Raw genomic sequence first — 22737 nt, 5'->3', positions numbered from 1 at the left:
CAAGCTAAGGCGTTAATTACATATCCCCTGCAGCCACGTATGTCAGCTGTAAGGACCTCCCGAGTTACTTTCACGCTACAATATGATCTCGCCGCTTATAATAAAAGAGTAGAACACTGCTGGCCTCTATTGGCTGACATTAAACCTGCAGAGGAGTGATGTAATCCGGTCTGCAGGAGGCACCAACACACCGTAGCTGACCGTCACTGCACTCACTGGCAATTTCAAATATGTGCCTTCAGTGGAATAAGCACAGAGCAGGTTTGCACTGGCTTGAACCATAAAGCCTCTAAGGGAACATGTGATTACAGTCCAGGCAGACGTGATAAGAAACTTTTGGATGCTGAATTAGTTTTACATGTTTGCTAAAATAAAAGATCTGACCCACTCTTAAACATCACATTCAGGGTTTTCTGTGATCACATGAAAGCTTTTTATCACACTTGTTTTAACAAATTCCAGTTGTTTTTTGTATTTTTTCAGCTGCAGAAAAATATATTTAATAACACAAAGACACAATGTCACCTCTGGTGTTAAAGAAACCAGCTTTGGTTCATAATCCTCTTCTGAACAGGATCGTATCAGAGCTAAATATTGACTTTCTGTGTGTTTCAGGAGTTGGGCTTTTGAGTCGACAATGATGAGTCAGATTCCTGGAAAAACATTCAACTGAATTCATACCGACAAAAAGAAAAAGAAGATCCATTAGTTAAAATGTTTTGGGTTGTATCAGTATTAAAACAACAGTATAGAAATAGTATTTTGGGAAAGGTCTGGATAGTTAATAATCAGTGTTTTGGTTGCATCTTGGCTTGCAAATGTCAGCTCTAATCTATTTCTAGCTATAAAACTAGTGTGGCTGATTGTCTAAAACAGCCTGTTTGCACCATGACGTCTAAGTCCATCTTTCTTTATCTTTCTTTCTCGACACAATTGGCTTAGGCTCTCTTCGGCTCATCCTGTGCTCTGAACAAAGCGTAGAGAGAGTGAAGCTCCATGTGAGATGTACAGAGCGGATGAAAGAAGAGAAATACCAAAATAAAATGTCCCTGCCAGCCAGGAGGTACAGAATACTCATAGTGAGCCAAAATAAAGTTTGCAGACATCAAATCGACATAATATACTGTCGTTAAGGTGGTGGCAATTTGTCTGTTGTCACCTGTGCTGTGAAACTGTGACATTTTGATCCCTATCTCTATTTCTAAGCATCGCACTCCCCATCCACACATGTAGACGTCTATTCATAGCTCACTGTACACTTTCCGGGGAGCCTTTTCTATTCATAGAGCCAAATTTGAATGAACAAATGATGCGTGTATGCTCCACCCTGTCTTTAAATGATGAGGCGGTTGCACAGACACAGTGGAAAAGTCTGAGTGATGGAATGCTGTCCTGCAATGTTTAAGGCTTGTAGGGACACACCTGTAACACACACACACCAGGCATTGACAAATCATGACATGCACTTGCTTGTGTACTGAGCCGACGCATTTTATTCCCTGTGGCTGATACAACTTGCATTAAAAAGGAAGAAAATTACACAAGTGGTGGCCCTTGAGAGGTCAGTTCAGACGGACACCAAACAGCTAAATCAAAAGAGACGGGGACTCTGTCATAAAGCAGGATTGTCTTTGTAATTTGCAATCCTAAAAAAGACATTGTCAACCACCAGCACTGTGATATATTTTATAAACTCACTCTCCCACAACTAGGGCCCACCCTGTTGCATGCACTGTTACAACTTGGGATCAAATATGTGAATTATCATGATGCTGACTCTTGATCTGTTGCTGTAAATGTCCATTTATGACTTAATGAGTGACATGACAAGGCATCGTTTTGGTCTTTCTGCCCGCCTTGGTCACACCCTTCACGCCCCCCCCTCCCTCCCGCTCTGCCCGCCATGTTCTGGAGGAGGAGGAGATACGTGTAGCCTGGCTGTAGCTGGCTTAGCATTAGCAGCACTTAGCTATAGGCGGAGGCGCAACAAGCTCCCTCAACGCCAAAAAATAAGTACTCTTGTCTTGATTTGTCCCCCCCCCCCCCTTGGAGACCTCGTGTATGTGTTTGTACCGCTGGATTAACAGTTGAACCCCACGTAACGTTAGCCCGAAAGATATGGTAAGTTAACGTCGGCTTTCAAAGACAGACGAGTTGTTTTGTTTTTCCATGGATGTCCTGTTAATCCAGTGATGTCTCCACCGAGCACCCGTCTCGGCTGCTAGCTTAAAGGACCGCTAACTAGCTAACTAGCTTAGCATGCTAGTTGGCCGTTTTAGCACTGAAAATACGTTTTGGGAGCCGACCGGAATAGTTGCGTATCTAAGCTGTGGCTCTAATAAATGGCAAGCTTCGAATTCAACAGTTGAATTTTCCTGTTGTATTTGTCTGCCACTGGCTATCCCAACATAAGCTTTGCTAGCCTTGATCCAACTTTTTGGATACGAGTTTTCATCTCGTATCAGAAATTAACTTTTAGTCAGCGGTTGTATTTGGGAGCGCAAATATCAAAATCAGAGACATAACCAAGTGGTACATAAAATGCAATAAAAACACACTTTATAAGTTGGGTTGTACACTTTTCCAACCGCCCGAACTCAACTAAAACTAAATCAACGTAAGCAAGTTAACGTTGTTCGCTAGCTTATGTTAGCTAGCTAATGACAACTTCTTTGCCGCAAGTTTGCACTCAACTTGCTAACGTCAGCGGCAACTGTTGGTAGCAAGTAGTAGATGTATTAAAGTGACGTGCGCAAACTTAGATCTCTACTACACCCAGTACATTATTTCGCAATTCAAAACCTCACCAATGTTAGCTAAAGCTACTTTAGCTCACGCGCTATCAATCGCATCAATTCAATGAAACGCCGTGATTTGTTCTTTTGTTTTTGAGGAGCAACTGAATTATTTCCTTTTGTCAATATAACATGATGTGAAGGTGGAGACTGCTCAATGAGATCATACAAGCGGCTCAAACTTGACGTCCTTCTACTTATTGAGATTTTTAGGGAAATTCTCCCCAGTGTGGGCGCTGTCTGTTTACTCGTAGGCAGGCTCAAACCCTCTACTGACAGACACTGATCAGTGGTAGGGTGTATGCATTTTATCGCGTATAACCTCGGAGTAGTATAGTGGTGTTAAGATGTTAGCTTTGCATTCAGAGCCGCACTGAGCTCGTATACACGTGGCCTTTGTCTATTGTCAGGATGGTCTGTCAGTCACAGAAGGTGACAGATACATCCTCACCGTCCTCCCTTTCCTTGACTTGTCTTTGTCTCCTAGGCAGTCAGGGAGGAGACAAAAGACAGTGGTGACGTGCCCATCCAGAAGGTGTCTTTTCCTCATCATAACCGTCCTCTCACAGTCACTTAAAGACGTTTTGGAAGACGTGTTCTTTTATTTTCTCGGAGTTGATATGATTGTTAGTTTGGCTTAAAGGAACTTAATCCCAGAGTAGCTGAGTGCTTGAGGATTAATCACTGGCATAGTTTGCTGGTGGTTACACTCAAATGGAGCTCAATAGAAGTGGATGGTGAAGGAATTGGCTGGATAACTTGATGTCACGCTGTTGCACATGCTTCCTTATCCCTCTCTTTCTCACAGACACACACACACACAAAGATATTGTCACCTTGTTGTGCAAGCCTTCTATCTCCAGACAGATCAGCTTTACTCTTGTTGTGTGGGCCTGGCAAGGTAGACCTGTTCTCAGTGTGCTGCTGCTCAACCCTTAATGCTTATGTTTAGCCAAGACACACCCAGATACCGGCGCATGCACACGCGGAGTAGGCCTGACTTGTTGTGTCCTCGTGTTTGGGGTGTTTGACAAACTCCTGTATGTCATGGCGTCGCTTTCTCTTTCTCAGTCTCTTTTACATTTTTTCTATACTGGCAGCACTTTGAAACCAGCACAACAGCAGCTGCTGAGAGTCCTCTGCTCAGCCACAGACCCTGATATGATGAGTGTTTTTGTATAGTTTCTGACGGTCATATCATCGACTGTTTGTGTGCTCTGCAGTTCATGCGTCGGTCATTCGTTCACCTCACTGTGAGGTTCCAGCGCTTTATACAAGTACGAGCGGGGAAAACGCTGCGATCCGCCCCAATAACAATCCTGCAGATCGGGTTTTGTTGTAAATACATCTGCCGAAAGGAATTGATTGACAGTTAAGCAAGGGATTCCACCTGTTGATAAGCAGCAACACCACAACATTACATGGTCTGTGCCATGCATTCATTATATGCTGAAAATAATAATGTGTTTTGTACACCTTTTTAGATCACCTTTCTTTGCAGTAATCGGCCATATATATTTTTTACTTTTAAAGTTCTTTTTTGAATTGTAAACATCACAACATGCGATTGTATTGCTTTTTGTTGAGGCTAAAATCCATTGCCAGAGAGGCACAGATCTGATGATAATGTAATCTTCTTTGGTTGGTTCCACCGTTGGGCTTAGTTTGAATGTTCTGACTTTGCATGTTCTGGTGCACGTAGTTGTGTTGTCTTAATCCACTGAGCAGATTACGTGCTTGATGTTTGGTGATGACGTATGTTTCCGAGGTAGTTTCTCTTCTCTTACACATTCAGAATAACACTGGCTGACTTCTGACTGAGCCCAACTTTTCTGTGTGGGCACCGTCGGGTTTCTGCTGATGCTGGTGGAGGATGTCGTGTAAATCCATAATGTTGAATGAAAGCCAGTGTGAAGCACTCCAGGATTGCATTTATTGCCAAAATATCTACAAGTATAATTCATGAGCAGGACCACTGATTAAGCTGTAAAGAGTATTATTATAAATGAGGGGAAGAGGACTGGAATGAGTCGATGTCGTTATTTAACCAGTGTTCATTTCTGCTCAAATTTTCTTCAACCGCCATCATGTGTGTCTGACAGACAGACAGACAGACAGACAGAGACCCAAAGGGTGGCCGTGGATAGCTTAATAGGCGTGTGTTCATCTGAAGCTGCAAGAAGTCGACCCTAAACTGATGGATTTGAATGGTTATCCCTCAATTCTACCAATAACGAGGCATTATGGATATTTGACAAGAATGACTCTCAGACATAATGAACCTGTGCCTTGGCGCTCCGAGTGATAGAAGCACAGACGGGTTGAAGGAAGGCGGGCCAGTGGTGTCTTGTGGTGGCGGTTGTTTTCCGGGGTGTGAAGGAGGTGTGTGTGTGTGTGTGTGTGAGGGGGGGCTGGGATGGGATGGACAAGACAGACTCTCCTCTCTTCCTCGTGTCTGCCATTGGTGAATAGGTGATTATAGCAGCAGATGTGTCATTAGGTCTGAGCTGCATTCATGAGGATGCAGGGTGAGGAGGGAACCTTTCGTGGGGGGTGTTCATGCTCCAAAGGACTCACATTTCATTTGCGTTTAGTAAATTTAGGGGATGTGCCAAGTTGCCCCCCACCCGACACATACACTCACCCCCCCCCCCCCCCCCCCAGCTGCCTTTCCATGGCATTGCTAGGCAGGAGACAAACTCCTGCCAACGCATCGGTAAAAGTACAATCTTACTTCTTTTCAGAGTGAAACATTTGAACTGTTGCATTGAACACAGAGTCCTGCACAGACTGCTGATCAGTTGTAACACTCCCCCTCTGTTGGTGGAGGCATTAGGTTGTGAGGCATGTCGGTGCACGCTCGGTGCACGGATGAGATTACTGAATAAGTCATCCTGGGTCTCCCCAGAGGAACATCTGAGCTGCTATTTATTACCAGAACGACTTTTCAAATACAATTTAGTAAGTTTGCAGTTGATGCCAATGTGGTGACTGACAGTGAGGGGGGGGGGCGTAACCCTCAGGAAATGTGTGGATAAATCAATGTAATAATCTGTCTGAATGATCAAGCCGAGGACATCCTTCTGTGGTCTGTTTGCATCTGAAACCGTTTTACAAGATCCTACTTCGTTGGAATCGGCTTTTCCTTCCAAGCAGCTCGAACACATAAACACAATAAAGACACTACTTAGTAAACAGAAGGCGCATTAAAGGTTCCATAACTTAAGTTCACACACTAAAGTGACTTTTTGCATATAGTTAGCAAGTTGCAAGTAAGCACACAGCTGTGTGTCTTCACACACTTTCCATACGTGTGTGTGTGTGTGTGTGTGTGTGTGTGTGTGTGTGTGTGTGTGTGTGTGTGTCAGGAAGTGATGAACAGCTGGGCTGTTAGAAACAGGACAGAGGAGTCATCACTCCCTCCTGTAGTCATCTTCAGACTGGAAATGGTTCGTCTCCTCTGCCACCCACCAGAAGGTGGAAACACGTTGGTACTCATTGTTCTGGCTTCCCTCACAGGAATACCGGCCTACCGTACGAACACTGCGCTGATGGTAAAGAGCGGAGAAAAAGCCTCATTAACATGTAACGTGTTGGAGAATGATGCTCAAATCAATCTATTTATTGGAAGGCAACATGTACGACATATTCCGCGCTCTCTTGTTTTAGATGCATGCTGGCCTGACGTGTTCCCTTTTTACACAAACTTCGATTCGGCTCCTATCGATATTTTGGACAACACTAATAGAGACCACGGATCAAACTATTTAGAATAAATATCCTCAGATAACTGTCGGTGGCCGATCGATCAGAGCAGCCTTAAATTTGGGGCATTTATCCACAAAGCCGACAACAACAAAACATCCTTTGAAGCTAGTTATTAAAAAGCATCGGGTCCCTGTAGGTAGACCTTTGTGATGCAGTGAAACACTGTGACCAGGACACTATCATCCTGTGAGACACTGGTCGTACCTTCTTAAAATAGATTGTGCATTATTGATTATCATTTAGCCGCTTTTCCTGGCATGGATCTTCTAATTGGTTCCCACTATTCTTGCGTTTTCTGTGAGCGTTTTCGTTCTTCTATTTCAAGCCCACCCAACATACACAACGTTACAGCCACACACACTTCATTAGCAAATGAGTCAGGTTACTGTAAACTCAAGCGAGAACACAGAAGTGGAAACACAGTTCTTGGTCACAACACCGTGGCCCTGCATAATGAGGAGGCCGGCTCAATGGAAACGACTTATCTCAGCATGAAAGTATGAAACATCTTGTTTTGCCTAGTTTCTAAAAGGAAGGCACTGCAGCTGCTCCTATAAATACAAATGAATCTTCTTATTGTTTAGGTGGAAATCAGGATTACAAAAACACGTTTAACAAAGTAAATCTGATTCGACCCGTGATGTTGCCAGATGTGTTCGTGGTAGGTCAAAACAGCGTCTAAAATATAATTTGATTTTTTTCTGCAATGTCTCACGAATGAAAAGTAGTGTCGTTTCTTCAACAGTGACTACTCGGGGAAAGGAATTAGTTGAGTTGGGTTTGTGATGTTATCGCAGTGCTAAAAGGAATACTAAGATGTTGGCATATTCACATGTGGGCACTCTAACAAGGAAGCGTTTGCTCTTTCAGTTTGGCTGCTGTTCTTCTGTTCCCTTTCCCCCAAAATGTCCCCTTCTTCTCCTCTTCCTGCCACTAACCTGTTGTCTGTCTGTCTGTCCCAGGTGATGGCGCGGTCATGTGTGCAGCCAGCACTGTGTGTGTGGAGATGGTTTTAACAGACGCCGTTCTGGAGGACTCAGGAACACTGCACTGGCCTGGAGAAGCCTCATAAACAAGCACACACACACCTGTACACTAGAAGATTTACACACACACACTCCGCCACCGCCGTGCCTTGAGAAAGGACACGGGCGCACATAGCACAAGCTTCCCCTGAAGCACACACACATTCACACCCTCTGTGTGTGTCAGCCTCTCCACCCAAAACGTCCTAGCTCTGCTCCATCCTCACCGCCACCATGCCGAGCTCCACCATCCGCCGGCAGATGAAGAACATGGTGAACAACTACTCCGACGCCGAGAAGAAAGTCCGGGAGGCCACCTCCAACGACCCGTGGGGCCCGTCGTCCTCGCTCATGTCCGAGATCGCCGACCTCACCTACAACGTGGTCGCCTTCAGCGAGATCATGAGCATGATCTGGAAGCGGCTCAACGACCACGGCAAGAACTGGCGCCACGTCTACAAGGCGCTCACGCTGCTCGACTACCTGATCAAGACGGGCTCAGAGCGCGTGGCGCTGCAGTGCAAGGAGAACATCTTCGCCATCCAGACCCTGAAGGACTTCCAGTACATCGACCGGGACGGCAAAGACCAGGGCATCAACGTCCGGGAGAAGAGCAAGCAGCTGGTGGTCCTCCTGAAAGACGAGGAGCGCCTCAAAGGAGAGCGGTAAGAGAACAGATGTGTCGCCTTGTGTTTATGCATGTTGGGGTTGGGCCGGTTAACGACGCCGCCGTCCAACATCGTGCACACACGCAGGGAGCGAGTGGCCTGAATGATAATTTATTGATGTCAATTTTGACCAAACCACGCCAGACCCGGGCACCACTTCCTCTCCTGCACTTGAAGATGTTGCTGAATAACTGATGTTAGAAAGTGAATAAGATGAGACATGCAATGATCTCCTACTTTTATTTTGTTTGGCTTTTTGTTTATCCATCTGTCTTTTTCTGATTTAAAATCAGAGCATTGCATCGTTTCCACATTATGCCTAAAGGGGGGGGGGTGGCTTCCTCGTTTGTTTGGCAGCATGTAGAATTGTAATGAATGCTTCTACTCTTTTTAGAACTGGAAACTATTTAAAAGCTCCGTTCTCGGGGTGTTTTTTGGAAATTGACTTCATCTCATTATTTTTCATTCTAGGTCTCCGTAGACTAGTTGCCCTTTGTTCAACCTCGTGCTTTATGTTGTGCTTTTGGACGTCACTCTAACGATGATAAGAACCTTGACTTGAGTCAAGATGACTGATCATATGCCATTATATTTTTCGGTCCTACCAGGTCTCAGGCGTTGAAGACCAAAGAGCGAATGGCCCAGGTGTCCACAGGGAGCAGTCAGATGGGTTTTGGCCGAGGCTCGTCTCAGCCCAACCTCTCCACCTCCTACAGTGAAGAGTACGGCAGGTCGGAGGGCTCACCCGCCTCCTACCACGGCTGTGAGTATTATCTTAGTACACACACACACACAGAGCTCATTGCATATGTTTAAGCTCCATATGTCCTACAGAATATCCCATTATACTGTATTGTCTCCCAGTTGGTGTAACTTTGGCCTACATCCTGAAAAACCTGCCCCTCCCCCTGTTCTGTCTCTGGCTTGCAGTCCCGCAGTAGGGCTGCATTCCTCAGCACACACACACACACACACACACACACACACACTCACACACACTCACACACAGAGACAGACAGAAGAGGAAGCAGAGTCACCCCCCCCCCCCCCCGCCTCCTCCAGCTTCTATCATCCACATGACGGAGGAATCGGCTCCTCTTTTCAATGATACGCTCACTCGTCCAGAGACACGGTGAGGGACAGACATGGACAGATGAAGAAGAGATCCATGACATGGAAACCAGACTGACCGTCCACTGATAAAGGAGGGATCGGAGAAGACATGTCTGTTCTTCGTTCATGAATGCTTATCAGTCTAATCAGCAGAAGTAATGTGCATTTGAAGAACATATCTTCAGTGTGGATAAGTCTTCACTCCTCTTTCTGCTCTTGAGTGTCTCCCGGTGCTCGTTTCTTCCAGCTCATTCAAACAGAATAAAAGTTCACATGAAGGGAGGGAGGAGCTGAAAAGAAACAGAAATCCGGGTCAGGAAGTGGGTAACGTGTCGAGGGACAGAGGGGAAGAATGGAGAAGTTTAAATGAAAGAGTGAACCTCGGCGCCTTATCCTTTTCATCCTCTGACCCCCCCCAGTCGTGTGTGTGTGTGTGTGTGTGTGGTTCAGCCAGCGTGGATCCTACGTGTTGCACGGAGTGTGTGTTCATCACATTCCTTCATGTGCGTTGTGTTTGTGGCTCAGAGGCGGGAGCTCCAGCTGCTGAGTCATCACTTGAGAAAACTGAAGGAGATATGGGCCAATGGGAGCGAGGCGGGGGGCTCGCCGATGTGGGTGTTTCCAGCGGGGGATTTTTGGGATTCCAGTCAAACTCTTTTTCCAGTATTGTTGTCCGGACGGGGTGTGAATGAACGGTGTTCACCTCGAATATCCCCCATCAGCCCCCAAAGCATCTGATATGTGCTGGATCGAGGCCTTACCGTGTCCTCATTCACAGCCATGTGATTACATTTAGTTATTAAATACTTATATCAATGTTTCATCACACACACACCTCTGTGCCTCTGTGCGTTGACAGACCCTGAACATATGCTACGGCGAGGAGTGAAATCAGCCTTTTCTCTTTCTTTCTAGTTCAGTGATCACGTTTATTTTGTGTAAACATTCAAATAGTTAATTGCTTGTAAAGATCAGCATGAGTTGAACGAATGTTCAGCAGTTCAGTTCCTCCAAATGAACACGTTGATTGTGTGTGTGTGAGTGTGTGTGTGTGTGTACACATACAGGAGATGTGTTTAGTTCAGTCGTCTCTCATCTTCCTGCCGGTGCTTTCCTGCAGGAGGAGCTTCCCACAAAGGTCGGGGGAAATGTACATTTTCACAGTTTAACACAAAATGTCCTAAAAGTGTTTGAAGAATATGAGAAAGCCCATTTAAGAACCTGCCTTCCTCATCAGGTTTCACGTCATTCTTGTGTCTGGCATAATCACCACATAGCTCCAGCACAGCTGACACTAGTGCTCATCAGTCTTCGCTTTAAGTTCTGTGAGCTCAAGTTTAAACGTAGCAGCAGACTGATTTAAGATGAAAACACAAACAACTGGACCAAACTGCCGACTCACACGGTCGCAGCAAACCGTAGAAGAAAGAACTTTTAAAATGCGTTTTCCTACGAGCAGGCAGGTGAGGAATGGCCAGACATTGTGATTATCCATATATGGTCCATTCCCACAGTGCTGGGCGACAAACTGCTGTGTTGTAGTTGGCTTTGAGTTCAGTTTATTTGTCTTTCTGACTCTTCTAAAAGGTTTTGTGCCGCGTGTTGTCGTGTTGGTTTTGACTTAGTGGTTGAAAAACTGTTGTTGGAGCGCTCTTTAGCTTTGCAGTTGTTTTTGAAGAGATTCAAAAAGAGCTCAAAATATTCCTTTTGATAGAAGAATGTAATGCATTGATCAGACATATTAATGGAAGGTATTGGCACCTGTGTAAGAAAGACAACACTATGTCGTAGGGCTATTCTGTCCTAAGGAGAATACTCTTAAAACTGTAACGCATGATTATTATTTAATACATCCTGATAATTGACATCGATCAACTGAAGATATACATGTCGTAATAACAAGATGGCCACATCGTCCAGCCCTACTTTGTGTCAGATGAGTGAATGAATGGACCTTCTGCTGCTAAACGGTGCAGTGGGACACATTTGGTGCCTTGCTAAGGACTGAGGCTGAGACCGGTTTGCTGTCACTGACTACGATATGATTTGAGTTGCGTTGTCTCTGTGTAGGCTTCAGTACCACTGGGTTCACTCTCTATTTAGGGCAGACATGTAGCCGTCCCACCAGCTAACCAAACACACCTTCACCCCTTGTTCCTCCGCTCACTTTCCCCCGGAGACACACAGTCTGGACACAGAGTTTTGGAGACACGAGTATGGCAGGAAAGCAGATAAGAAGTGAGCAAGGAGTCAAGGAGGGAGGAGAGGAGACCCACTCAGATCTGAGGCCGGAGCTGCAAGACAGAAGCAGTGAATTAAATATTGAGAAATGCAGAAATGATGCTGTAATGCTTCTGCTTAATCATCACATAATAGACTCAGTATGTTATTAAACATGCATATCCCCAAATGATGAAGTATTTAGTTGGCAGACATTTCGAGGAAGGCCGAGCCTTTTAACTGAAAGGAAATGTTCCCTTTCACAAAGAATTTGTAGCATTGCCTCATCATGGAAACATCTGATTTGAAGTGACTCTGTATTGTTTGTAGAGAACTGCTGATGTGACGTGTACTTCCTGAGAGGGCAGGAGGATGTTCGTCAAAGTTAATTGTGTCAAATAGTGAAACTAACCATGAGTGTTTCCCCGAGTCACATCTGTGTCACTGTTGTTGTTTGTCTCTGCTGAAGGGCTGCTCATGTGTCTTTCTCTACCCGTTGGATGTAACGTTACACACGAGGTCAGCGTGGCGGCGTCCCCGTCATGACTGGTCAGAGACGCAAAGAAACGTATATGTGGGGCCAGCTAGAGAGAAACGTGTTTATTATTTAAATAAGAGAACCAGAACAACATTAAGGTCTTTCCAAACTCAAAGACGCATGGTCACACTTCGACTTTCCAAACTCTTAATGAACCTCAACTGCTGGCGTCTTTCTCCTGACCAGATTGTTTTCTTGCCCTGCCACATGGCCTGGTCTAATCCAATAAGCTGAATGGACCTGTCGGCCCTTATAGGCTCACAGAAGGCCTCTAATCACACACACACACTCTGTTTTCTATACAGTCCAAATGTTTACTCTTTGTAAGATTTAAATGTTCCCACCAGAGCTTGCTTTTGGAGTATTAACACATTTCCATCCCGAGTTTTTCAGCACAGCTGTATTTCTCACAGTGTGCGATGGAGTCTCATTTTGTGGCGGCGATGTTAACATGCGTTTCTGAATGTGTCTCGTCAGCCACGTCCCCCAACGCGGGCTCAGAACTGGAGCAGGCCAGACCCCAGACCAGCGGAGAGGAGGAGCTGCAGCTGCAGCTGGCTCTGGCCATGAGCCGAGAGGCCGCAGATCAGGTACGAACACCAACACACGGACGCAGAAACACCGACACACAGAAACACCGACACGCAGAAACACCGACACGCAGAAACACCGAAACGCTGAAGCCGCTGCCTGTCATGATCTTTTGTGAGTGTTGCTTCATGCCGACTGCTCTGTGGGTGTTTAGGAGGAGCGCATACGCAGAGGGGACGACCTGCGACTACAGATGGCCTTGGAGGAGAGTAAGAAAGGAGGTCCAGAATCAGCAAAACTGGCCAAGAAGAAGAGAGAGGTAAAGACACACAGGAACATTGAGACCAGAGCGACTCAGTGGTTCCGTTATCACGGTCTCTCCACATCCTCTATTTGTCGGCCTGAAACTGTCTGCTGCTTCACGAGCAGTAACGAAGCTGGCAGCACACTAGCTCGTTTACTCTTCATTATTCTGGCCGAATAGCCGGCTGGCCGGAGTTTGAGGGCGCTCGGAGCGAAAGTTACGGCTCATGTTGTAACGACCATCACGTGTGCTTGAACAGGATAATGGCGGCACAACAGACGATTTTCCTCCTCATCTTCTCCCTCTCTATCCTAACTCGTCCCCTTCGTCTTCTTCCTCTTCTGTCTGCCGGCTTTGTTCTTCTTTATGTCTCTTGGTCACTCTCCGTCTCTCTTCTAGCCTCAGTCCTCTCTGATGGATCTGATGAACGTCCCAGAGCCTGGTGCCACTGCTGACCCCTGGGGCGCGGGGGCCCGAGCCGGGGCCGCCGCCGCACCAAAGGACCCCTGGCAGTCTTACGGTATACACACACACACACACACACACACATGCACTCTGCACTGGGGATGATCACATGACACGATATCTAAACACTGACTTTGGTCGTTGAGAAGTATTCGTGTGAAGAGTCTGTTTTTCTGCTCTCCACCTGCAGCTCACAGGACTGTGACTCTTTGTTAAGTAGGAATGCTGCTCCACTGGCTCAGCAGCATTACTGCAAGGGAGGGGGGGGGGGTGTTAGAGGAAGGAGGGAGTGAAGGAATGGAGTGTGGGAGACGGAGAAAGGAGGGTGTGGATACGTAAATGTTGGAAGGAAAATGAAGGATAGATGAGCAGTAGTTTTTGAACCACTTATCTTATTCTAGTCACTCCTCTTCTTCTTCCTCTACCACCCTTACGTCCTGCATGCGTCGTCTGACCCCCCCCCCCCCACTGTGAAACTGTCCCCAGGGTCTGCACCTAAGCCAGCAGCCCCAGTGGACCCGTGGGGGGCCACTCCTTCTGTCCCTCCCATGAAGAGCAGTGATCCCTGGGCATCCAACTCCACTCCTTCCGCCGACCCCTGGGCCTCCGCAGCCACCCGCCCTAGGACTTCCAACCCAGGTGACCAGGACATTCACTACATCCACCAGACAGCTGGACCTCTGTTTGGCCACTGAGTCTGTCTGCGAATTAGGTTTTTGAGTCTGAAAGATATTTGGAGATTTGAGTATTCATGGACGTTTGCACTCTTTGAGTTCTCAGTCCAATAAACAGCTGACTCGTGTCTCGAACACTTGCAATGTTAAAAGGGACAAACGCAGCCACAAATGCTTCCGCACATCTCCATGCTTTCACTTGCTTATTGTGGTTATTTCTCTCCATAAGTTTACCCAATTATCCATACTCATTCATACTTGTGTGTTGTGTTTCCATCTGTTGTGTGTGTGTGTGTGTGTGTGTGTGTGTGTGTGTGTGCGTGTGTGCGTGCGCGTTGTCCCCTTCCAGGTAGCTTTGACCTGTTCAATGCATCCAACGGTACGTCTAAAGAGGACTTCTCAGAGTTTGACAGCCTGCGCTCTTCCTCCTCTGTCCCCACTGGTACTCACCCTTGTCTTCGTCTCTCTAATGACAGAGTCTGTGTTGTCGGTGTCTGAAATGATGCCGCCTGTCTGCAGATACATTATCTCTGCGGGGGCACAGACACACACACACACACGCGTGTCTTGTCTTTTTATGTAAGCATCACCAGGCCGGAGCAAAAATGCGATCAAATGTTGCTGTAATCGTATCAAATGGTGGAAAGAATCTCTGTTTGCTCCGGTCTGGTCTGGTCCTCTATCACTGTGGTGAAATGGGAGCAGCTTTTATGTTTTTGTGGCTAAATGCATTATTAGACCGGTGCCATCCAGTTCATGGAATCCTGTTTAGATCTGCTGTCATCTGAACCAGCAACAGATAATCTAAAATACATCATTCGCACTCCATTCAGGTTGGTGTGTGAGAGGGTTCCAGTGAACGGTGTGGTTCTGGTCTCGAGTGCGTTTTGTTGTAACCATGTGGTCATGCTGTCTGTGGGTGTGGGAGGGGGACATTGGCGTCTTAACCTTTGCTCCACCTCAACACAAACACCTCTGATACCGCCACGGACAAGGTGAGAGGGAACACAAACACAGTCCCCACACGGTGTGAAGAGCACACGGACTCCAGCGGCTGTTTGAATCGGCCTGGATCTGCAGGATGTACCGGGCTCTGATACACACCAGGCCTGTCTGCTCTGATCATGAGCCTTCCTCAGGCTCTGCTCTGCTGTTCTGTTCTGAGAAGACAGTTTTCCTCTTTGACATTTCCTCCTGTGTATGTTGCTGCTGGCGTGCTCGTGTGCGAGTGCATTAATGAACGTCTCCACTGCTGTAAAGAAACAAACCGACGGGCTGTCTGCCTCTAAACGTCCTCACATAGAAGCTTCTTCTGATCATTTTACTGCATCAACCCAGCTTAGTGTGGTCGCTCACGTAGCAGCCGGTGACGAGTGAGCGAGTACTCAAAGCAAGAATAGGAATAGTCTATTTGACCTCTTAGAATGCAACATGTGTCCTTAGTTTCATTGTCACAAATATAAACAATCCTTTCTCACAGCAGCCTTGAGTCAGAAGATAAACATTCTCTTCCTGATGCCTCAGCGTTGTGTTTTTGTTCCCCAAAGAGACGTTCAGTAGCAGTTTTTCATCAACACAACTGCTGTTTGTTTTCCCAGGCGACGGGGGCGTGGCCAGTCTCACCAGCAGCGGCAGCCTGGACCTCTTCGACCCGCTGCCCGGCTCCATGTCCATGTCCGGCATCACGAACCCGACCAGGAAGACTCCAGAGTCCTTCCTGGGTCCCAATGCGGCTCTGGTCAATCTGGACTCTCTGGTGACCAAACCAGCCCAGCCGCCGCCCGTCGTCAACCCGTTCTTAGCTTCAACAGGTGGGAGGAATAAGTTATTTCATGTTAACGTACAAACGGCACAACACACGGGTTAATCGAGCTGATTAGACGGAAGAGTGAGCTGAGCCTGGAGGTGTAGTCGCTGAGCCGAGAGATGTGGCCGTTCAGGCGTGAACACGCCCGTCCACGTAGTTCAATGCTGAATCATTTAGCCGGCCCCGTCTACACCGGTGAACTGTGAGGGCAGAGCGATGAGTCATAGCTGAAGTCATAAAATGTCAGTAGCACCGTGTTTAAACTGTTTGTTGCTGAACGCTAACAAAGTCCTCTGAGCTCAGTGACTCCAGCCGTCTTCCTTTTTGTTCAGGCGGCTCTGCTCCGGCTCCAGCAGCCCACGCCAACCCCTTCCAAGTGACCCAGCCAGCACCCCCCACCCTCAACCAGATGCGGGTCAGCCCCATGCCCTCCGGCTTCGGCTTGGTGGAGCCCGTCTCCTCGGTGCCGGCTCAGCCCGTCGCGGGCATGGCCCGCTCCATGCCCGGAATGGGGATCGGAGGCGTTGGGATGAATACGATCCCGTCCTCCATGTCCATCCCACAGCCCCTGATGAGCATGCCACCCCAGGCCGGGGCGCCCGGCGGAACCACCAACCCTTTCCTTTTGTGAGGGGGGGTGACTGGGGGACGACTTGCCCCAGAGTAACCCCTCCTCCCCCTCTCTCTCTGTCGCTCTTTCACTTTGGCTCCTTAAGAAGCTTCAAAATGAACAAGGAGATGTCTTATCCCATTTATCCCTTCATAACCAACTCCCAGCCAGGTCGTAGTCCCAGCCTGACCCCCCCACCTTAACACACTCCTCTACTCCTCCCTCCCCCGTCTCTTTGTGTCAGTGCTACAAGCTGCCTAGTCCCGTGTGTTCCATACTGATCCGACGATGATGTTGATGTCTTCAGACTCAGAGTAGCCGTGGTGTTTACAGGTTTTTCCACAGAGGTGGGACAAGAGCCAGTCCCCCCCCCCCCCCCCTTGTCCTCTCGTGGTCACTCACCTCCTCTTCCCTTAGGATTGCTCTTTTTCTTCTTCTGTGGTGGAGTGACGAGACAGTCCTGACCATACTAACGCCAGGATCTTATCTCTTCACTTGAGCTAATCTTTTATAAGCCCTGTCAGCCGGTGTGTGTGTGTGTGTGTGTGTGTGAGAGAGAGTCTGTGAGTCTATGTGTGCACATCTCAGTACTTTTACACTGTGTATATTCCAGTGGGTTTTACTTATACACACTGGTGTGCGTGTGTGTGTGTGTGTGCGTGTGTGTGTGTGTGAGAGAGAGAGAGAGACTAAGCAGGGATTTTGCACAACTTTTTGTCTTTTTTTTCCGTCTTCTGTCTGCGACTGTTGGGCTCACCGTTACACCTTAGCTAAGGGAGGGAGGCCCACACCACACACTGCCTCGTCTTTAGGTACCACTCGGTCACAACTCTCGCCTGGTCACTTCCTGCCCCCCCCCCCCGACCCTCCACGTGAACTTTGACCTCCAGGGTCACGGGACTAACAATGAACACTTGTCCTAGGGGGGTTTGAAAAGATGCGTAACCACAATTGTTTTTGTGTGTGCGTGTGCGCTCACACGTAGGTGTACTGTTACTGCTCGGATACTAACAGCCACATGTTAATGTAACTGTCACTAAATCTCCCCCAGTGTGTGTTTTAAAGAAAAAGACGAGCTGTGATGGCTTCAGTATTTTGCCATCTGAACATATGGATGCAGTGAGGCATCATGGGACAGTTTTTTTTTTCTATTTTTAGTTTGTTTCTAGGATCAAAGGGAAGAGGGTGGGGCGTGTGTGTGTGCACAGTTTGCATGAGAGATACGTTTAGCTTCCAAGTGTACATTTAATGAGCACGGTTTGTTTTCTTCCATTTCTCACTCAGTGAAGTGGAAACTTAGAAAAGTGTAGTTTCTGAAGATTTAAGTCAAAACTGGGGGGGTAACGTAGACATCTGCAGCCTTGTGTGTGTGTTTGTGCGCTCACATGTGGTGTGTGTGTGTGTGTGTGTGTGTGCAACCACATATCAAGGAGGGTTTTAAAGAGCATGTCAGCCACTCGGCATCCTGAAGAGAGTTTACCTCCCGAGTGGATTTACTGCTAATCTACCCACAAGAACATCACCTGGTGGACGGACACACACACACACACACACACACACACACACACACACACACACACACACACACGGGGTTGTTCCAGGATGGGTCTGTTGATAGCACAGGGAGTCCCGCAGCAAACAGCAGATCATTTTTCTTGTTATTTTCTCGTGGATGTAAATCCATAGCAGAGCCTTTCAGAGTTTTTGGAGCTGTGTACTAGCGGAGCCGTGTATCATCTTCATTCTCTCTCTTGACTTCTGTCATTGTAGTTTGTTTTGTTCACCCTATGGGTAGCTTATGTAACTCTTCTCTTAGAAGCACAACTGTTACCAAAGTCCCAGCGACTGATTTCTGAGGGTTTGAACAGTAGGGTCACACTTCACTGACGTTTATTTTTCTGTTTATGGATTCATTGTTATAACATTTTATATTTCAGAGCTATTTTACAGTTTGTTCAGGAGTTTGTGTAAGAAAGTGTTACTGTTGGCTGAATATCGGCACATTTACCGACTACGAGCCGAGCGTCTCCGTGTCTTCTATTTGTTGAAAGAAAAAAAAGAAAAAAAGAAGTGGGTTGATATGTGATGAATTGCGACACTTCTCCTCTTTAGGTCACTTGTACTCCTTCTCTCCGGTTCTGTTGATATCACTGCCAGTGTTATTACTGTGGAAGGTGTTTTTGTTTCTTTTGGTGAGTTGGCGCCCCCTCCTGGTCTGCTGTGGTATGATAGCGACACCGCAGGACCCTTTTGGTGTTTCCACTGAACACCGACCTTCATTTCTCTCAGGCAAAAGGAGGGGCAGCTCCACCCGTGTGTATGCTTTTAAAAGAGGACGAGGATGCTGAGGGTGGTGGTGGGGACTTCTGTGCTTGGGGGTCCTGAATGAATGGATGTGACACTTCCTTGCAGACCAGCAAACGTTTTTAATCTCGACTAAATATATGCAAAATTTGGGAGTTGAAAAAGTAAAAAAACAAATCATGAGAAGACTTGATGTGTTTTGCTAATAAAGTCTTGTTTATTGAAATGCTCCTATGATATTCTAGCTGAGACGTGTCACTCTCACCGGCCTTGATTTCACTGCGGCCTGACCTTTTAAACGTTACTGCAGCGGTTGTGAAAAAGGTCGCTACGGCTGCAATGAAACAACAAAAGAGAACTTTCCTGTCTTTAAGTTCAGCACTCCTGAGAACGGTCCGACGTCACGGCAGAGGAACACTTTGTCTCTCGATCCCCGGCAGCAGCTTCACAGTGGTGGCTATGGTGCAGTGAACATGTGGGCTGTGTGTAGCGAGCTCCTCTGTGTTACTATGTATTCACTATGCTTTTATCAAGAGGACTAACTGTCTTTATATGCATAAACAGCCTCCTTTAACCTTTTCCATGTCTGTCTATTTACCCTTCTCATAGTACTGGGAGCAGGCTGCTTTGCTTTTGTTTTTTATCGGATACGTGCTCAACCTGTTGGCATTATAACTGTATAATATAATTTATCATTTGTACTATTGTAACATACTGTTCCTCTGTATACCTTATTATTCTGTGTAATGGGTTTTTGTAGGAAAAGTCACCGTGGTATTTTAACGGCATCTAAACAACCGAACGCAGCGCGACGAGGACGACTAGCTGCAAAAATAAAATGTGTATCACTTCAGCGCCGTCACTCCGGTGTCTGCGTGCGTGTATTCCTGTGAAGCGCATTTTCCCGACAATGTACAAGGCTCAATGCATTCAAACACGAACAAGTCAGAGGTAGTGTATTTATTTGAAAAAGTACAAAATAGAGTAAAACAGACATCTGAAAAGACATTAAATGAAATCTCATTCAAATACATTTATTTTGGCTAAAAACAAACTTGTTAATGGACTCACTGTGTTCTGATTGGTGGCTAAACATCCAAAAATGCACCACTTATTTGTCTCTTGTGTTACTACACGATGTGCGGTCTCTTAGCAGTCTCGTGTTATTACATGATGTGCGGTTGTTCCGCCGTCGACCAGCCAGATGTGGCGGACGGTGTGTTGGCAGAACTCGATGGTCCGGTGTCGTAGCCCAGCTTCTTCATGTCTTTAGTGATGATGTGGAAGGAGACGGTGACGAAGCCCTGGGAACGAACCCGCGTCACTGCAACACACCAAGAAAGTAGGACAAGTTAACGTTTATTTCACTACGTGAAAAGATAGAAACAATTTGAACCTGATAATGTACTGTTAGTACTCTTTGTAGCAGATATATACATTCCATTAACTACAGCTATTTATTGGAGCACGTCTCTGCTTTCAGACCACCGCTACAGGTGTTTCTATAATACTGGTCCAAATTAGCTTAAAAGTAACCCATCTACTTATGAGTGACTCATTTTAGAAATGTCTGCTTCAAGGAGCTTGTTCGAACATGCGTTTCTCCGAGGAGCCGAGCTCTACTGTTTGAACACTTAATGTAAAAATAATAAATACAGATGGAGAAATGCACAACAAACCTTCTCTGCCTTCTCCCTGGGCCACTACTTTAGGGTCTGTATACTCAGGCCGCCGCCCCAACAGCCAGCTACACGAGAGAGAAGTGTTAGTCCTGTAGTGTTACGGTTTGTGTGAGTACAACTAGGAAGAGTGCATCCCACATCAACTTTTAACACTTTCACAGATCAAATACATCTGCTCCCAATGTCGATATCTAAATTGCAAATCCAAAAGGTCCAGATGTGCACCGGTGCCTCTAATAGCCTACTGTGTTGGTGGGAGTTGAAAGGAGCCGTGAATACCTTTTTGTGTGTGTGTGTATCACCGATGTGCAGAACTAAGACTGAATCCTGAGTAAGACTCAGTAAATATTTGCCAATGCTCAGATACCGGCTGCTTCCCCCCAGCAGCAGCACAACTCATCAGCTGCTGTGATAGAAACTAGAAAAGTGAACACAAACACACGATTGTCCACACATCGTACCTCGTGAATTTCTGAAGTCTCCATGTGGGCTCAGGGACAAACATGGGGATGGTCCGTGTGTGTCTGAGACATAAAATGACAGATTCTTCTCAAACGGACAGTAAACAAGAGTCACGTTAATGCAACACTAGTCCGAATCAAATGTGTGCCTTGGTTAGGCGTCCATTAAAAAAAGAAGATAAAGATAAGTGGTGACGGTAATACTGACTGTCCAGGTGTGAAGGGGATGTGTGTGGCTCCATAGCCTCTGACCACGTCGTTACCAAACACATCTGGACCGTACACACTCACCACCAGCTGAGGCCCTGGGGAATAAAAGTGAAGTCATATATTCAGAGTGTAATCTATACATATGATTTCTGTGTGGTATGTACGTGTGTGTGTGTGTGTTTGTGTCTCACATCCAGAGGGGTTAGTGCTCTTAAACGTTGTCTCCAGTGGGAAGTTCCATATTAACTTGTGTGAAGACTGACTGCCTTTACATGTGATTTGAGTGATGCCTTCCTCCAACCCCTGCAGAGAAACAGAGTCACAGGAGTAAGAGGATGGTGGCCAGACATGGAGTTAACTGTTATTTAAAAAGATTGTATGCATGTGGGAAAAAGTTCTGTGTTGTCTGGACAAAATTAAGAAGAAGCCTCTACTCACCGAGGTGGGGGCCCAGTCGTGTCCGTAGACAAAACAATATTTGCAGTACAAGTTGTCGTACTCTGGAAACTGAAACAAAAAACAATGCCTTTATATGGTTGGAATTAGCTGCTAGGCTAGGCTAAATTAGCTGCTAGGCTAACACTCACGTTTGCTCCCTCAATCTGTCCGTTAACGGTTAGAAGAAACACGGACGGGTTGCTCGTAGCCATCACGGCTTCCGTCGGCAACCTGAAGATTTAAGTTGTCTTTATGGAGCAAATTGAACTCAGTTCATAAGAATCCTGACAGCAAACAACCCAAACCCTATCTGTTGCTAGGGCGACGGCTGCAGCTCCCTACGGCTCCCTGCGAGGCTCATATCGAACGGAAAGCGCTGAAGCGGTTAGCGATGTAATCCACAAGATGGCAACAGTGTAGCAAGTGAACCACAACCCCCGCTGTTCAGGGTTCAGTCGTACCTGAAGCAAATGATGCCTCCACCTGGACCGGAAGCTAACGTCTACACGGTGAACATCATTGTTACAGATGGCTACTTAAATCAAAACCAACGTGACTTCAGATAGAAACGTGATGACGAGCTCTTTATTAATCAAATTGCCTGACAACGGCGCAACTCCGCCCTCTGAAGAAGTCCACGAAATGTGGTTGAAAGCTTCAGAAACAACACCGTAAGTAGACCTTACGTTGAGGTGTTCTGTCATGCAATGATTGGAGAGGTAACAGTTAGCTAACACTGAAAATAAGGCACTTTCTTTACTGTTGACAGTCTCTTTGCTGCTTATGTCACATTGTACATGCAACTCATTCATGTTATCATACAAAGTTTTGAATTTATAAAGATGACATAACATTTTGATTTGCAAGTAATCACTATCTTCACTAGTATGACACTTGAAGCTACACATATCCTCAAGTCCCCAAAATAACCAGACTCAATAATTAAAATAAAGTTAAATAAACGAGATGTACTTTGGATACTATAACAACTTTGCAGTATAACTCTGTCCAATGCTGTGAACCATTGAGGAGAACCAGTAAGAGTTGGTGTTTTCATATTCCCCCACCACATTATACCCACAGTATCTTTGAGACATCTTTGTGACCTGATTTGTGACCTGATA

The 22737-nt window shown here is 46.4% G+C and overlaps 2 protein-coding genes across 6 annotated transcripts; one reads left to right on the top strand and one right to left on the bottom strand.

Annotated features, from left to right (window-relative positions):
- Positions 1–1970: 1970 nt before the first annotated feature.
- On the top strand, positions 1971–19675 carry epn2 (epsin 2). Of its 4 annotated transcripts, none has more exons than XM_079282153.1 (10): positions 1971–2121; positions 7526–8253; positions 8865–9019; positions 12605–12717; positions 12873–12977; positions 13362–13482; positions 13914–14066; positions 14451–14480; positions 15700–15912; positions 16241–19675. In XM_079282153.1, exons 2-10 carry the CDS (start codon positions 7823–7825, stop codon positions 16537–16539), a joined length of 1620 nt encoding a protein of 539 aa, XP_079138279.1. In that variant the 5' UTR covers positions 1971–2121; positions 7526–7822; the 3' UTR covers positions 16540–19675. The 4 variants fall into 4 exon arrangements, with proteins under 4 accessions (XP_079138279.1, XP_079138277.1, XP_079138280.1 ...); XM_079282151.1 differs by having other exon boundaries at positions 14451–14543; XM_079282152.1 differs by lacking the exon at positions 1971–2121 and adding an exon at positions 3284–3330 and having other exon boundaries at positions 14451–14543.
- On the bottom strand, positions 19671–21938 carry b9d1 (B9 protein domain 1). 2 transcript variants are annotated; one of them, XM_079282156.1, is made up of 7 exons: positions 21763–21938; positions 21614–21682; positions 21367–21478; positions 21174–21270; positions 20966–21028; positions 20502–20569; positions 19671–20146 (listed from the first exon to the last, which is right to left on the bottom strand). In XM_079282156.1, exons 1-7 carry the CDS (start codon positions 21823–21825, stop codon positions 19989–19991), a joined length of 630 nt encoding a protein of 209 aa, XP_079138282.1. In that variant the 5' UTR covers positions 21826–21938; the 3' UTR covers positions 19671–19988. The 2 variants fall into 2 exon arrangements, with proteins under 2 accessions (XP_079138282.1, XP_079138283.1); XM_079282157.1 differs by lacking the exon at positions 20966–21028.
- Between the last annotated feature and the right edge of the window lie 799 nt (positions 21939–22737).

This window comes from Melanostigma gelatinosum (assembly GCF_949748355.1).
Source record: "Melanostigma gelatinosum genome assembly, chromosome: 13".
Lineage (NCBI taxonomy): Eukaryota > Metazoa > Chordata > Actinopteri > Perciformes > Zoarcidae > Melanostigma > Melanostigma gelatinosum.
Note: the sequence above shows the minus strand (reverse complement) of the source record. Positions and strands in the feature narration are given on the sequence as shown.